The sequence below is a fragment of the Salmo trutta genome, chromosome 9 (genome assembly GCF_901001165.1).
Source record: "Salmo trutta chromosome 9, fSalTru1.1, whole genome shotgun sequence".
NCBI classification, from domain to species: Eukaryota; Metazoa; Chordata; class Actinopteri; order Salmoniformes; family Salmonidae; genus Salmo; species Salmo trutta.
In genome coordinates this window covers 23,244,574-23,261,830 of record NC_042965.1, presented here as the reverse complement: position 1 = coordinate 23,261,830, position 17,257 = coordinate 23,244,574, and the positions used below count along the sequence as shown (strand labels likewise).

Sequence of the window (17,257 nt, the reverse complement as noted above, 5' to 3'; positions counted from 1 at the left end):
TCATTGTCATGGCTCCAACTCAAAACAAAAGTTAAAGCAACATAAGGTAATGGACTGGTTCTTGTTTTCATTTATAAAATACAGCTAAATCAAATGCATCAGGATGTAAAATACTTTGGCAGTTTCAGTCCGATGTGCTGTTGCTCCCTTATTTGACCTGATAGAGACAGCAGTCACATTTACAGTTGAGTTGAAACTTAAACTAAACTGAAGGCAGTTCACATGAGGAAACTACAGGCCAGTCTTGTCAGCAATATACACAATGCTTCATGGTCTGATAAATCTTAACATTGCATATTCAGATGATGTTAAATGAATTGCATTCAAGGTTGAAACGGTTACTGATATTAATTTCCTACAGCAAATTTGCTTCATCTTAAATTATAATATACATTTGTATCTATCAAGAATAGGTAACATGTATTTACCATTGTTCAAACCAAAATACACCACGCACAAAGATACTCAAGTATTTCAATTAATTTAAGATTGGAAATATCAGTAGTAGTAAGAATTAACATTAAACATTTTAGTTATCGGTTATTCTGCATGTGAGCAACACATTAGATGTGTTACAATTTCCTTAGTGTAGTACTTTTGTAGTATGCGAGTGAAGTCCTTCACATCACCCCAGTCAATTTGCCTGGTTGTACCAGCTTGCTGCACTGGCATTCACAGGCCTGTCCTTGTAACATTCTGTAGCTCCCGAGGTACACCCTGTGCCTTCTTACTTCAGCAATCAACGAAAAGATCTTGGGAGTCTTCACTTCCTCACAGACGCAAGGTAAGCATACCAAAATAAGGCCACCATGTTGGCGAACAGCACTCGAAACTGAAAACACAACACAGATTGGTAACAGAGCACAACTACATTCCAGATGAATGCATAAAAGAAAAGCCAGGGAGAACTGCTCACCTCTACAGCCACATAGTTGATGTTGATGAACTGGAAGGGGGTCCACACTTTCCAGTTCATCTTCAAGGCAGGCCAATAACTACTATTCACTTTGCTCTGGAAGTCTGCCCACCTCTTACCCTAAAATAGCATTAGAATGGATGAAAATGAATGTACAGGCATGGCAATAGTCTGGATTAGAATGTAATTAATGAACCACTAATGGAAATTAACTGTCTGAGTAGTAGTGCATAATTTTGCTAGGACCAACCTAAACTGACAGACTAGGAGGCAGACCCTGCATAAAGTTTGAACTACACAGAGTAATATTTTTTTTATACGAGACAGTGCTATCTGATCCAAGCAGGGAGAGTTGGTCAGTAATAATGGACTAAAGGAACCTAATGTTACTGCTTATAGTCCAAGGACCTTACATGTTCTGTTTAGAGGCTTACTGGCTCTGGCAGCCAAAACAACCAAATCATCTAAATGTGAATCGATTCTCAATTGCGGTACGGTTCTAAACTTAAAGCCCTCTACTTTCATATCACATCAAAATAATGTCACAAATGGAAAACATACACTACCGGTCAAAAGTTTTACAACACCTACTCATTCAAGGGTTTTTCCTTTTTTAATTTTTTTTTACTATTTTCTACATTGTAGAATAATAGTGAAGACATCAAAACTATGAAATAACACATATGGAATCATGTAGTAACCAAAAAAAGTGTTAAACAAATCAAAACATATATTAGATTTGAGATTCTTCAATATAGCCACCATTTTCCTTGAGCACACACTCGGCATTTACTTACTGTACACTGTTTTAACCAGTTTTAACACAGTTGCAGCCAACACTATTTTTCAGTGACATCACGTTTGTGGCATCCATCTTCCGTTTACACATAGGTGTTAGGTGACGCATATAATTTGCACAGGTAGTCGACTGTCTTGCGTCTGTTTTCTATAAACAAACGCTGTAACATGGAAATATGTCCGCGTGGGAACTCTATAAATTTGTGAAGTAATATAAACTTTTGTTTTTGAAAATGATTTCTCGCTGATATGAAAGATACAGTTTTGGAAAATAAAAGAAACAGAAGAAATGTATGTTCCCCCGGCTAGAAGATACTATTGTCAATAGGCGCTAAAGTCAGTAGCGTCTATGAATGGGCAAGTCAGGTGTATGGTACAGAAAGACTTCTCCTTCCCCCTTCTGATAACCAGGTGGCGAATCGCATCTCTGCATGTCTGGCAGACATATCAGTGTGGCTGACGGATCACCACCTCAAGCTGAACCTTGGCAAGACGGAGCTGCTCTTCCTCCCGGGGAAGGACTGCCCGTTCCATGATCTCGCCATCACGGTTGACAACTCCATTGTGTCCTCATCCCAGAGTGCTAAGAGCCTTGGCGTGACCCTGGACAACACTCTGTCGTTCTCCGCTAACATCAAGGCGGTGACCCGATCCTGTAGGTTCATGCTCTACAACATTCGCAGAGTACGACCCTGCCTCACACAGGAAGCAGCGCAGGTCCTAATCCAGGCACTTGTCATCTCCTGTCTGGATTACTGCAACTCGCTGTTGGCGGGGCTCCCTGCCTGTGCCATTAAACCCCTACAACTCATCCAGAACGCTGCAGCCCGTCTGGTGTTCAACCTTCCCAAGTTCTCTCACGTCACCCCGCTCCTCCGCACACTCCACTGGCTTCCAGTTGAAGCTTGCATCTGCTACAAGGCCATGGTGCTTGCCTACGGAGCTGTGAGGGGAACGGCACCTCCGTACCTTCAGGCTCTGATCAGTCCCTACACCCAAACAAGGGCACTGCGTTCATCCACCTCTGGCCTGCTGGCCCCCCTACCTCTGCGGAAGCACAGTTCCCGCTCAGCCCAGTCAAAACTGTTCGCTGCTCTGGCACCCCAATGGTGGAACAAGCTCCCTCACGACGCCAGGACAGCAGAGTCAATCACCACCTTCCGGAGACACCTGAAACCCCACCTCTTTAAGGAATACCTGGGATAGGATAAAGTAATCCTTCTAACCCCCCCCCCAAAAAAATATAGATGTACTATTGTAAAGTGGTTGTTCCACTGGATATCATAAGGTGAATGTACCAATTTGTAAGTCGCTCTGGATAAGAGTGTCTGCTAAATGACGTAAATGTAAAATAGTGAAGAAGATGACTTACCTCCAGGATGTTCATAACAAAAAAGAAAAGCAGCAGGAATGCAGGGGCGAAGATAAGGCGATCCAAGAGCAAGCGTTTCACCATGCAGTATGGAACAGTGGTAGGCATCAACACCTCCATAAGTTGGTAAAAGTAATGGCTTACAGGCCCAGTAATGAGCAACCTGAAACAAAAACAGGAAATTTCAATGACTGTGTTCATTGTACAGTACATTGCAATAAATAAAAAAAACGAATTCAAGTGATTTGGACCTGATTTTAATCACATGCCTACCCATAAATGGCAAAGCGGGCAGGTCCTGAAATGTCAATCTCCTTCACTGGGATCCCTTCTTTGGCCTTTCGTTTTGCTTCCAATGCTTGAGATAGAAGATTTCCCATTGCTGAGAGAATGCCACTGAAAAAGATGTAGACCGTTTATTTGTAGTCATGCCATGGTAGTGCATTGAAACAATGCAACTATGACAGCAACAGTTGCCAGGAAAGATGAGGGAGGTTCTTAGAGCAGAGGCTGATTGGCTGAAAACAGACAGAGCAAAGTAGAAAGGTCTTGGCAAAAGGATATGTTTACCTTGCCTAGGCATAGCTTGCAAATTATCAAGTAGCTCCATACCCTTACGATGTCTACCACAAATGAGTTAATGCATTTTTTTAACCTTTATTTAACTAGGCAAGTCAGTTAAGAACAAGTTCTGTATGCGTGACCAGTAGTAATTGTTGTCAATTGTTAGGTGTTACACTAGTTAGCTTGCAGGGGTCATTCTCGTTATTTTATAGCTAACTAGCTAATAATCCCACTATTTTCAAACTATTTGAAAAGGCTAGCTAACGTTAGCTATACTGACCTCGTCACGGATTTGGTAAGAATTGGGTATTTCTTCAGCAGAATCAAGTATTGATGCAGCAGTCGCACATGGAAGGCAGAGTCTCGAATCGGTAAACTTTGTACAGGCATTGTCACGGTAGAAATGTTGCATTTAGACGATACGTTTTGTGTTTGAAGGACCACCACCGCACAGATGTGTCTGGCCCTATGACAGATATGTTTGGACAAATGATGTATATAAACCCTGGTTTGCTGAAGCTATGTTATGGCCAATGAGCGAATTTGAAGCCACCTGTCGGCCATATTGGCGGTACCTAGAATAAGAAGCAGTCCTCCATAGGAGTGGATGGAATTCTACAGTATTTTAATTCAATGATTCAAGAACAAAATTACATGTGTTTACGTTTTTTTTGTAGTGGTGACAGTAACATTACAAAATCATACTTTAGGTAAATGTTTTTATATATATTTTCATTTCTATGTTAAGCTCACATAATGTAAAAGTATACATTAAGTTGCCAATAATATAATAAACGTGGAACAAACAAATGCAGGCATAAAAATAAAAAAAATCTATAGTTTTCAAAATATTTTTTACAACGTGGAGTGCGAAGACGGAGGGGCGGTGGCTTCAAAACAGCACCCCATGTGCGTCCTCTAGTGTATATATAAATCATTGGTATGGCCCAATAGTCATTGGTCTGGCCAGTGGCCACTCAAGGTCTGGAACGTAACCTGACAGTGGGCGGATTCGATTACGCTGAGCTGTCCACCATGTATGGCACGTGAGAGTGAAAGTGCAAAAACGGTGAGGGAGAAGCATCCTACCCATATCGAACACTAATCTGCACTGCTCGTCCATTTTGTCAACAAGTGTTCATTGGGAAGACAGATAAAGCAATGAGTTTTGCATTTGAAAACAGAATCCGACTCATTATTCCACATGATTTTTACACCACTTCTCTTTTGCCAATGTAGTTGTGGGCTTTGTATTTATTAGGGATCCCCATTAAGTCTTCCTGGGGTCCAAACATATTAAAGCTCTTACATTACATAAAATTGGGCACCAGGCTCAAGCTCGCGAGGCAGCCGGTTCCAAAACAAATACAAATCAACTTTCACCCGGCGCAAAACACCCGGGCAATCGAATCCCCCCTCACCTCATGCAGCACATCACTTTTAATTATTTATTTTTTTACCTTAAACATGTCATCAACTTAGAGCATCGTTTCCCAAACTCGGTTTTGGTGACCCCAAAGGGTGCACATTTAGTTTTTTGCCCTAGCACTACACAGCTGATTGAAATATATCAAAACTTTAGGAATAGTTGATTATTTTATAATCAGCTCTGTATTGCTAGGGCAAAAACCAGAACATGCACCCCATGGGGTCCCCAGGACTGAGTTTGGGAAACCCTGACATAGAGGCATCAATCCCAGAGGAAACATTCTAAAAATATTCTTCTTATTGATTACAGTATCACAAAACAGCCTTGAATAACAGTATGTTTATTTTTAAAGTAGAAAAGCATAATACAAAATCTACTAAAAACCAAGAACAGAATAATTACATATTTACAAACCAGCCACATTTAGCTCAGGGTTTCCCAAACCCAGTCCTGGGTTTCCTAAAAAAAAAATCTGATTCAAATAACCAACTCATCAACCTTTGATTATTTGAATCAGCTGTCTGGTGCTAAGGCAAAAACCAAAATGTGCACCCAGAGGTAGGGCCAAGACTGAGTTTGGGAAACCTTGATGTAGCTGCTATGTTTTGACATACCAAAGTGATACTTGTTGATGAGGTATTACTTAGCCTGAATGTAGATCAAATCCAATTACATTTTAAAGGGTGCAAACTGCAAACCAGAGTGAAAACTATAATCTGCCAATAAAGGAATATAGTATGGTCTTGCCCACTGCAGTACACATTTACACACGTCACCCAGATACTTGATAACAAAAATAATACCATAAGCTTATGGTTTGGTAACAGTAGTGATGAATCTAGTTAGTTGCATTTTGGAATCCACACCGTGAAAATAAGGCTGTGTGGGACATCTCAAAGTGCCTTCCAGTCTATGGGCTCCTTCCCTGATTTCTCCAGCAACTCATTGGTCTTGGAAAAGTGCTTGCATCCGAAGAACCCTCGATGAGCAGATAAAGGGGAGGGGTGTACAGTGGGGAGGACATGGTGACGTTTCTACAGAGGATAAAGACAAAATACCATTAAGCTGAGGTCAGTGGATTGTGTCAAGAATAGAGAAGTGTTTGTTTCACTATTAATACAATATTAAATTAAACCAACCCTATCAATAGCTGCTCCCTTCTTCTGAGCATAGGCCCCCCACAGCATGAAGACGAGGCCCTCCCGGTTGGAGCTGAGCCACTGCACCACAGCGTCAGTGAAGGTTTCCCATCCCTTGTCTTTATGAGAGTTGGCCTGGTGCGCTCGGACGGTCAGCACAGCATTGAGCAACAAGACACCTGGAAAGAGAAGCATTACGCCAGTTGGCTCATGATAACTGCACATCAAGGCATTGAAGTTCATCAATGCCCAATCCATACTTCAATTGACTTGTTCTGATTATCTGCATGATCCTGAATAGTGCCTGCATTCATGACAGTCCTAAGATATTGCGTCAGGAGTCTATGATATTTATACTGTATGTCTATAGCCAAACTTGCTAGACCAGGGGTGCCAAACTTAGAGCTGGCCTATATTGCCAAAATATCATATCACAATATTACAACAAATTGGGACAGTATTTGATGTTTTGGAATAATAAAAAGTTGTACATTTCCTTTATGAGTAGTGCATGATCCTAGGGTGGCAACACATACATTCTAAGAGATGTCAATGGGACTTTCTCCATTTTGATTGATTTAAACAGTGTAAAACAAACTTCAACCAAAAATAATTCACCATTTATCCCTTTCTGCATTTCCTGCAGTCATTTGAGATCATTTCCACGTTGGGTTGCATGATATGGGCAAAAAAATCTAGGCCTTAGTTTTAACCAAATATTGCAATTGCAATTTGACTAGCGATTTACATCAAAACACTTGGGTGAACTGTTGGAATGGAAATCGAATGAGGAGTTATTGTGACAGGGTAGTAACCAATGTGTTGGTCAGTGTTTCATTGGGGACCCTATAATCTTTGACTCTATTAAATGTTTGTTTTTTCGTAACTACTTCTATTCATGTGGACGTGACATGGCAACAAATTTCAAGACACAAGAACCATTTGAACAGTTTTCTACTACAGCGGATGAAGGACTGGAAACAGCATGGAGATGTGGAAATGGACAGCGAGGAAGAAGGAAAGGAGTGGAGTGTAGAGGGAAGCGGTATGGTGGAGAAGATTGACATTAATTACAAAAAGGAAAAACCGTACCCCAGTAGCTCAAAGATTTTACCCGACGAGAGAGAATTAATTACCTGCAGTGGTAGGTGTGGTGAAGACCGCCGAGGTCGAGCCTTGTCCCGATGATGATAAAGATCATTGTGGCCCAGTGAGAGTGAGATTTTGAGAGAATGGATCCTTGTCTTATGGCTGATCCATACGTGGTGTCAGGTTGGGTGGAGAAGAGTTTGGGGACTATTGAATCGGTGAAAGTACCTTGAAGTGCTTTGCTTTGCTCTCAGGAGCAGGGCATCGCTAAAAGGAGTGATAAGTGGAATCGCGTTAAGTGTTGAGGAGGATCAACTGAAATGGAAGATTCCTGGTGTCTGTGACGACCGCCATTTGGTGCGAAGCAGACCCGGTGGAGAGCGTAATGAAACAGAAGACACGGTCTGTCCTGCTGAGTTTTGATGCAGTCCTTACACGTCAAAGTCAAGTTAGGATGTGTCAGTTATCCTGTGAGAGCTTTTGTCCTGAACCGATCAGTGTTGTAGGTGCCAAGCTTATGGTCATGTTGCAGCAGTGTGTAGGAGGGAGATTCTTAGAGAAGTGTGCAGGAGAGCATGAGACAAAGGAATGTGTAATATCGGTGAGAAAATCTGTGTGTGTTAATGTTGCTGGAGATCAGAAGAGTCCGGTGAGAGAAAGGCAGGTCGAGGTTGACTGGGTCAGAGTAGTACAGAGGGTGTCTTATGTTGAGGCTGTGAAGGGAGTAGTAGAGGAAGATGGGTCCAGGGCGAGTGATCCTAAGAGGTTCCCTGAGAGTAAGTGGAGGCCAATGGAGAGTAATAGAAATAACATGTACTTCAGTAAGATTGGCTTCTTAGCGTTCATAGCCATGGTTATCAACTGTCCTGCAGAAATGGAACGTCAATCACAGAATATAATGTTGTGGTGGCAGCTGCAGGGAAGTACTTTGTTGCACAAGATTTTACTGCAGAGGAGTTACTAAGTGTGTTGAATGATAGTGTCCCGTCCTCCCAGGCTGCCAGCCTTAGTGGAATAGTGGTGAGGTTAATGGGTGTAGAGCCATTTCTTTCCCCTTTGTTTCACAAAGTGTAATGAATTCACACTCATTAACAGTAGGTGGAAACAAAGGGCTAGATCAGAGAAATAGATGAATGGGGGGGGCCATAACAGGCTTCACACTCCAGTACAGTAGGTGGCGGTGCATGCAACTTTCAGTTGGTTGCGATCCGCAAATACTAGCAAATGCTTTGCATATAACTCTTTAACCTCTCTGGGGTGTGTGAGATGCTAGCATCCCACCCGCGGGACACACTATTCAACAGCCAGTGAAATAGCAGGGCGGCAAATTCAAAACAACAAAAATATCATAATTCAAATTTCTCAAACATACAACTATTATATCCCATTTTAAAGATACACTTCTCGTTAATCCAACCACATTGTCCGATTTCAAAAAGGCTTTACGGCGAAAGCATAACATTAAATTATGTTAGGACAGCGCTGAGACAAGAAAAACCACAGCCATTTTCTAAGCAAGGAGAGTCGTCACAAAAACCAGAAATACAGCTAAAATGAATCACTAACCTTTGACGATCTTGATCAGATGACACTCCCAGGACTCAATGTTACACAATACATGTATGTTTTGCTCGATAAAGTTCATATTTATATCCAAAAACCCCATTTTACATTGGCGCGTGATGTTCAGAAAATGTTTTGCCTCCAAAACTTCCGGTGAATGAGCACATTAATTTCCAAAAATACTCATCATGAACGTTGATAAAATTTACAACAGTTATTGAAAGAATTATAGATACACTTCTCCTTAATGCAACCGCTGTGTCAGATTTCAAAACAGCTTTACGGCGAAAGCACATTGTTCAATATTCTGAGTACAGAGCTCAGCCATCAAAGCAAGCTATACAGTTACCCGCCAAGTTCTGGAGTCAACAAAACTCAGAAATAGTATTATAAATCTTCACTTACCTTTGCTGATCTTCATCAGAATGCACTCCCAGGACTCCCACTTCCACAAGAAATGTTTGTTTTGTTCGATAAACTCCATATTTATGTTCAAATCCCTCCGTTCGTAGAAACATGTCAAACGATGTTTACAATCAATCCTTAGGGTCTTTTTATCATAAATCTTCAATAATATTCCAACCGGACAATAGCGTATTCATTTGAGGAAAAAGAAGGAACGGCGTGCCTGCGTGACCGCGCAGTAAACAACTCATTGGCCTCAGGCAGTCCACTTGTTGAGTCAGCTCTTATTCTCTCCCCAGTCACAGGAGAAGCATGAAACAACGTTCTAAAGACTGTTGCCATTTAGTGGAAGCCTTAGGAAGTGCAAAATGAACCCTAAGTCACTGTATACTGTATAGGCAATCACTTGAAAAACTACAAACCTCAGATTTCCACACTTCCTGGTTGGATTTTTCTCAGGTTTTTGCCTGCCATATGAGTTCTGTTATACTCAGACATCATTCAAACAGTTTTAGAAACTTCAGAGTGTTTACTATCCAAATCTACTAATTATATGCATATCCTACCTTCTGAGCCTGAGTAGCAGGCAGTTTACTACGGGCACGCCCTACATCCGGACGTCAAAATACTGCCCCCTACCCTAGAGAAGTTAATTTAGAAGATACTGTTGCACAAACATGTTGATTTAGGCCTACACAATCAATGGAATCAGGCTATATTAGCTAGCTATGTTTGCTCTGACTCAGTACATTTATTAGCTAGCTAACTAGCAATTAGCATTAGAGGCTAAAACGATTCATTTTAGCCACAACTTTCTAAGAAGTTGCAGACAGTACGATACAAACTAATTGTGTAATTATATTACACTTGTGGACTATATTAAGACGCAAAGTGGAAATCAGCATCGTTATCAACATCTTGTTCCATGTGTGGCATTGACCATGCAGACTAGATCAAGCAAGTGGTCTCGTGGTCGAGCAAAAACAACTGCGCTCTTTGAGTGACAGGGGGCAGGGCTTGGTCTGTGTGGAAAGCGGAATGAGAGAGACGACTCAAGTAGCGGAGTAAACTATAAAAACGGACGCTACACACGGTGGAGTAGCGTCTCACATTTCCCAAACAATATTAATAGAAAAAATAAAATAACATTATAGAAAGTAAAGTGAAACCCAAACCGGTCCGTGCATCAATACCGGTATATCGTCAAATACAGTATACCACCCAGCCCTAGTCAAACTCAATTCCTCAAGGGCTGTCTCTCTGCTGGCTTTCTTCATTTGCTTTCAATTAGTGTCCACTTAAGACCTAGACAACCAGGCAAGGGGAGTTCCTAACTAATCAATGACTTTAACTGATCAATAAGATAGAAGGGAGGAGCATAAACTTGCAGACATTATGCCCTCGAGGACTGGAGTTAGACACGTGTGCTAGACTATTGTGCCAACAGTACCTTGTTTAGCCCATCCAGTTAAATCTCCATGTCCAGGGTGCTGGAAGCCCTCTATATCAGACGCCAATTCTTTGTACATATTCAATAAGCTGAAAAAAAAGAAGAGGCTCTACATTTGAGGATGTGGCAACTGTGTCAATGATATGAAAAACTAAATCCAATACAGCACCGAATAAAAAAGGCTAAAATGCAAAATGTCCTTCACACAGATAAATGTACAGTGCCTTCAGAAAGTATTCACACCCCTTGACTTTCTCCACATTTTGTTGTTACAGCATGAATTAAAACATGTATTAAATGTAGATTTTGTTTTACACTGGCCAACACACAATACCCCATAATATCAAAGTGGAATTATGTTTTTCAATTTATTTATCTTTTACAAATGAAAAGCTGAAATGTCTTGAGTCAATAAGTATTCTACTCCTTTGTTATGGCAAGCCTAAATAAGTTCAGGAGAAAAAATGTGCTTAACAAGTCACATAATAAGTTAAATGCACTCACTGTGTGCAATAAGTGTTTAACATGATTTTTTTAATGACTACGTCATCTCTGTATCCACACATACAATTACCTGAGGTCCCTCAGTCGAGCAGTGAATTTCAAACAGATTCAACCACAAAGACCAGGGAGGTTTTCCAATGGCTCACAAAGGGCCCCTATTGGTAGACATCGAATATCCTTGGAGAATGGTGAAGTTATTAAGTACACTTTGGATGGTGTATCAATAAGTTGGTTGGTGGCACCTTAATTGTTCAAGGACAGACTCGTGGTAATGGCTGGAGCAGAATTAGTGGAATGGTATCAAATACATAGAACACATGGTTTCCATTTACTCCGTTATTATGAGTCATCCTCCCCTCAGCAGCCTCCACTGGTATCAATACACCCAGTCACTACAAAGTCACTAACTCAATTGCCCGGAGAGGAAGGAAAGCGCTCAGGGATTTCACCATGAGGCCAATAGGGACTTTAAAACAGTTAAAGAGACTAACGGCCGTGATGGGAGAAAACTGAGGATGGATAAACTTTGTAGTTACTCCACAATACTAACCTAATTAAACAGTGAAAAGAAAGACACCTGCACAGAATAAAAATATTCCAAAACATTAATCCTGTTTGCAATAAGGCACTAAAGTAAAACTGCAAAAAATTTGGCAAAGAAATTAACTTTACGTCCCGTATACAAAGCGTTATGTTTGGGGCAAATCCAACACAACCAGGGCCTAAAATTAACACCCGCCACCTGCCAAATGTGGGTAGATTTTGGCATTGGTGTGTAAGATGTCTATTTCACCAACCACGTTGACAGATGGTCAGGGCTCAACAGTGCGAGCATTTCACTCATATGTGAATAAAAAGTCAAGTATGATCACATTTATAGTAAAATAAATGGTGCAGTAGCTGTCTTCAAAGTATTTCTGCCGTTTTGTTTCATAGTTTGTCAATTAAATCGCACAAAGTCAAAGAACGATGAATCCTATATAGCCTATTCCACATCACACTGCCTGGCTGGGGGCTGTGCGCATGTAAAGAGCTGAGTGAAAGATTCATTTTTACACCTCGATCACACCGACAGCATCATTGCATTTTGGTACACCAGAAGTACATTCATTTCCAATGGAACGCTGTGTTCGCCGTGCAGCATTGTGTTGCAGAGGCAGTTGCAGTGCGTTCTGTGTGGTGCATACATTGAACGTATGTGTCAAACTGTATGTGTAGACGGCTTGACAGAAATGGTAGCAGAAGGTGAATGTTGAACTTTTGTTGCACACATATCCAGATGATGATGTGTAACATTTTGAGTAATGACGCTGTCGGTGTCATCAAGGCGTTAGAAGCGCTGCGCACAAGCATAAACACTGGTCTAATTTACTTGAAAAGAAAGTCTACTGAAGTTAGACTTTGTACTTGTGTTTCTTGGCTATTTACATTGTTTTTCTATGTTTGAGTTTCAACTGCTAGGGAAGAGAAGACAACACTTCTACTAGTCAGACTCAATCTCACAGGAACAAACATGACTTGAGCTACCACAGTAACCTCTGTTATTTTGGTTAAAAGACTCAGGTTACGGGGCCTGCCGAGTGGCGCAGTGGTATAAGGTACTGCATCACAGTGCTTGAGGCGTCACTACAGACCTGGGTTCGATCCCAGGCCGTGACCGGGAGTCCCATAGGGCGACACACAATTGGCCCAGCGACGTCCAGGTTAGGGGAGGGTTTGGCAGGGGGGGCTTTACTTGGCTCATCGCGCTCTAGCGACTCCTTGTGATGGGCTGGGCGTCTGCAGGCTGACGTCAGTCGTCAGTTGAATGGTGTTTCCTCCGACACATTGGTGCAGCTGGCTTCCGAGTTAAGCGGGCTGGTGTTAAGAAGCTTGGTTTGGCGAGTCATGTTTCGGGGGACGCATGACTCGACGCATGACCCGAGCCTGTTGGGGAGTTGCAGCGACAAGACAGGATCGCAATTGGATATCACGAAATTGGGGAGAAAAAGGGAGTAAAATACAAAATAAAAAGACATCCAGAAAGACTTACAGCTGTAGTCGCTGCCATCGGTGATTCTAACATGTATTGACCAAGGGGGTTGAATACCAATCTAATTAAGACAGGGTTTTATTTTTCATAATTTTTTTTACAGATGTTAGAATTTTTCCTCCACATTGACATTCAAGTATTTTGTGTAGATCATTGACAAAAAAGAATTAAAATACATTTCTAAAGGCACTGTATGAATTACACCATACATTTTATTGCAGGAAACATATTCCCCTTGCCAGGATATGTTCAACATGGTCTACAACGTAATAATACTGTAGGCTACCTGGGTGGAGGTGGGATAGGTCTCTGCACACTGAAGCACAATCCATGGGCTTGGTTTGGACCGTGATATGGGTCCTGGCCGAGGACTACAACCTTGACCTGTACCAAGGAGAAATGGCTCTGATCATTATGGGCAGTGCAGTGGTTCTTCCCCCTGGAAATAACTTGTACAGCCTAACCTTATGAGTTGGCTCATACTGTACATTAGAGGGTTTCTGTCCCTTAATATGAAAATCTGTACATGTGCCATTGTTGTCAAAAACCTAAACTTACATCTTGGATGTCACACATCTGTGTCCAGGTGAAAACATGCTGAGGGGGTGGGTAGACAGTGTTCAGTTTCCTCTCTCCATCAACGAAATACATCAACTGTAACAGTAAGGAGCGAAGGGAATTAGATTATGCACATTTCTGATAATCTGTACGATGTAGCTATGTGTGGGTAGACTCATTTTACGTTTCTGAAATAAGGCTTTCCAAACTCAGAGCCCAAACTCTTTCGCCAACTCTCCCCAAATGCATCCGGTGTGTTACTGGCGCTCAGTTTCTCCAACGCTGCTTGCTTGTTTTTGGCGATTCGGGCCAGCAGTTCTGGACACAATGAAGAAGGGGGTGACTCCGTCTTTCCGTTGCCTGATAGCTTCAGCTTCTTCACCCGTCCAACCTTGATATATTGAGCAAAATGCAAGGTTGGTGAAACACGTGTGGCTGTTAATGGTGCAGTTAAAAACATTATTGGAGAACGTCTCAAATATGGTACATTCATTGCAAGCACTTTAGCTAACTAGCAACATGTTCTAAATCTGCTACGAAACTCGAGCAAATTTCCTAAACACTGACGCCAGTGAGCCCACCCCCTGTGATCGCTGATGGTAAAGATATCGCGGGATTTGTGTGTTACGGTCAAAGATGGTTTAGAATCCTGGTTTGAAACTCATGTTGTATGGTCTTTTCAATGTTATCACATAAAATGTAACAATTGAATCAATGATTTTGTTAGTTAGCAAGCAGATTATTGTAATAACAGAGTCAAGACAACAAGGTACGTGCTGGTGAAACTGTATATAACCTGATTTCAATGTGTATACATGCAACTTTAGGTTAAAAGTTATGTACAGAATGTTAGCTACCTAAATTAGTTACACATTTGCACCGGTTTGTACTCATGCAGCTCGCGTGCAAACAATTATTATAAATGAATAGTGCGCTAATTCTCACATGTTCTTGGGCATCCTCTCTCTCATGTTCCTCTCCCGAAGCTCTCTTCTTCGAAATGGGCGAAAAAAAAGAATTGATAGTTTTCTGCCCTATCATTTTAGTAACCTTGATTAATTTGTTAGTAATTGAATTAGAGCTTGCTTTCCTTATTGTTCAGCAGCACTAACACAGTCCCGCTTGTTTTGAACCACTTCTCTGACAGAACATTTCCCGCCAACTTGCGATGACGTATTGGTAAGGTGAACGCGCAGGGCTTCGGTCATAGTATGGTCGGCGCTATCCAACCTGGTCTCAGAGCATTTAGTTTTATTCTGCACGTAAATTCGCGACAATCTATTTAGTATGATATGTTTACATTTGTGGCAGTCCATCGCCCATTTCGTATGATGTGTTACAAATTACAATTCGTATTATATGTTATGAATTTGAAAAACGTACCATATGTTATACATTTGCAAAACGTGTTATATGTTACGAATTTGCAAAAAGTGCAATGTTATGTTAGCTAGGCTAGGGTTGAGGGTTAGGGGTTAGGGTTAAGTTTAGGCGTTAGGTTAAAGGTTAGCTAAAATGGTTAGGGGAAGGGTTAGCTAAAATGCTAAGTTGTTGCAAAGTAGCTAAAAAGTAGTAAGTAGTTAAAAAGTTTCTAATTAGCTCAAATGCTAAAGATGTCCGTGATGAGAGTCGAACGCACAACCTTTGGGTTGCTAGACGTTCACGTTTTACGCCAACCCATTCACCACGACCAACCATTGAAGTTGAAATTTAAAATGGTTAAGGCAGTGTTTACCAAACTCGGTCCTGGGGACCCCAGGGGTGCACGTTTTGATGATAACTTGATTATTTGAATCAGCTGTGTAGTTCTATGGCAACAACAAAAAAGTGCACCCCTTGGGGTCCCCAGGACCGAGTTTGGGAAACACTGGGTAAGGGTAGAGGTTAAGGGTAGGGACGTCCCAAGGATCCCGGGTGGCACTGTCCATCATAGTGTGTATTTTGTACCTGTTTACGTCAATGGTTATAGTTCAATGTTCATACTTGAGATTAGCAAGGTATTAAACTGTAATGGCCAAGTATAGTGATATATTGTAAACTTTCCACTCATGTATTTAGTAATTAATTATCCTATGCTATACGTTTATCTGTAGGCCTATTCCTCCTGTTATCCGTACTCCTGTGTTCTCTTTTCATTCTTGGTCTAGGACATTATTACAATGAAGTTTTCTCATGTTGGTGAGCACAGAGCAAGAAGGTGGCTGATGGATACATTTGTGAGTCAAACCAGGAAGCGCTATATTGATGGGACAACAGATGAACAGAGAGAACCTGTGTGGAAAAAATGTAAAGAGGAAGAATGCAATCAGGGGATTGTAAAGGAGGATGTGAAGGAGGATGCCTATTTGACTGAGTTCTCTCAGCCTTGGCAGAAGATTGAAGCAGAGGGACTGGACTGTGACTATGCTCTACTCTTTCCTAAAGAGGAAGCAGACTGCCTCTACACACAGCTGGAGGAGGAGGTAGTCTACCTCACAGGTATACAATTGTCACAGTCAATTCAGTGACAGTTCAAATACATTTTTTCTTGGTATGTAGATGAGCCATTCTTTTGTTACAGGAGATAAAACAAAGATTCAGGTGTTTGGAAAGGTCTACAATGTCCCCAGAAAGCAGGCGACTTGTGGGGACGCAGGACTAACCTACACCTATTCTGGAGTGAGTCTTCAGGCTAGCCCGTGGACTCCAACCTTGGAGTACATTCGTGATGCTGTTACAAAGGCAACAGGGCAAACCTTCAACTTTGTCCTGATTAACAGGTGAGTCTGTCTACACTGCTATAGAAGATTCTACATCTACAGGGTGTATTCATTACGTCTTGCAACAGAAACAGTTTACCGAACCAAATAGATGCAAATAGAGCAAAACAGGGAGGAACCTATTTGAATTTGTCCAATAGAAACTAGTTTTCGTTGCAAAACGGTTTCTGTTTGGAGTAAACCGTTTCGGTGTAATAAATAGGACTGTGCGACTGTGATTCCATTGTAGCTGCTCCTGGTTTTCTCAGGTACAAAGATGGACATGATCACATGGGTGAGCACCGTGATGATGAGCGGGAACTGGACCCCCTCTGTCCCATCGCCTCCGTATCCCTGGGGGCGGTCCGGGACTTTGTCTTCAGACACCGGGAGTCACGGGGAAAACAGTGCCGGCGGCAGATCAACCCGGTGAAGCTGGAACTGGCCCACGGAAGCCTGCTCCTCATGAATTCTCCCACAAACACCCACTGGTACCACAGCCTGCCAGCCCGCAAGAGGGTCCTCACACCCCGCATCAACCTTACCTTCAGACGCATCCTCCAAGACGGCAAGAAATGAGGGTCAAACATGGTCCGTTGGGAGTCTCACTTCATTGTGGCTGACGTCAGGGGACGTACTATCTAACCACTGTCCCCACTGCAATATTGATTAAACTAGTTTCTGAATGTATCTTTGTTCA

At 41.9% G+C, this 17,257-nt stretch overlaps 3 protein-coding genes across 4 annotated transcripts in view; 1 reads left to right on the top strand and 2 right to left on the bottom strand.

Annotated features, from left to right (window-relative positions):
• The window catches only part of alkbh2 (alkB homolog 2, alpha-ketoglutarate dependent dioxygenase), a 25,414-nt gene extending 8,169 nt beyond the window's left edge, over nucleotides 1–17,245 (top strand). Inside the window, exons 2-4 of the mRNA XM_029763093.1 lie at nucleotides 16,008–16,297; nucleotides 16,380–16,578; nucleotides 16,827–17,245. Coding sequence (XP_029618953.1) covers nucleotides 16,008–16,297; nucleotides 16,380–16,578; nucleotides 16,827–17,136 — 799 coding nt within the window. The 3' untranslated portion in view covers nucleotides 17,137–17,245. The remainder of the gene's footprint in view (nucleotides 1–16,007; nucleotides 16,298–16,379; nucleotides 16,579–16,826) is intronic.
• On the bottom strand, nucleotides 48–4,097 carry pxmp2 (peroxisomal membrane protein 2). Its single transcript, XM_029763096.1, has 5 exons — nucleotides 3,931–4,097; nucleotides 3,360–3,482; nucleotides 3,087–3,249; nucleotides 917–1,036; nucleotides 48–832 (listed from the first exon to the last, which is right to left on the bottom strand). The coding sequence occupies exons 1-5, from the start codon at nucleotides 4,038–4,040 to the stop codon at nucleotides 764–766; spliced, it is 585 nt and encodes a 194-aa protein (XP_029618956.1). The 5' UTR covers nucleotides 4,041–4,097; the 3' UTR covers nucleotides 48–763.
• On the bottom strand, nucleotides 5,401–14,991 carry unga (uracil DNA glycosylase a). Of its 2 annotated transcripts, XM_029763095.1 has the most exons (7): nucleotides 14,765–14,991; nucleotides 14,004–14,210; nucleotides 13,820–13,915; nucleotides 13,548–13,645; nucleotides 10,726–10,814; nucleotides 6,219–6,397; nucleotides 5,401–6,113 (listed from the first exon to the last, which is right to left on the bottom strand). In XM_029763095.1, exons 1-7 carry the CDS (start codon nucleotides 14,858–14,860, stop codon nucleotides 5,973–5,975), a joined length of 906 nt encoding a protein of 301 aa, XP_029618955.1. In that variant the 5' UTR covers nucleotides 14,861–14,991; the 3' UTR covers nucleotides 5,401–5,972. The 2 variants fall into 2 exon arrangements, with proteins under 2 accessions (XP_029618955.1, XP_029618954.1); XM_029763094.1 differs by lacking the exon at nucleotides 14,765–14,991 and having other exon boundaries at nucleotides 14,004–14,414.
• Nucleotides 17,246–17,257: the final 12 nt, after the last annotated feature.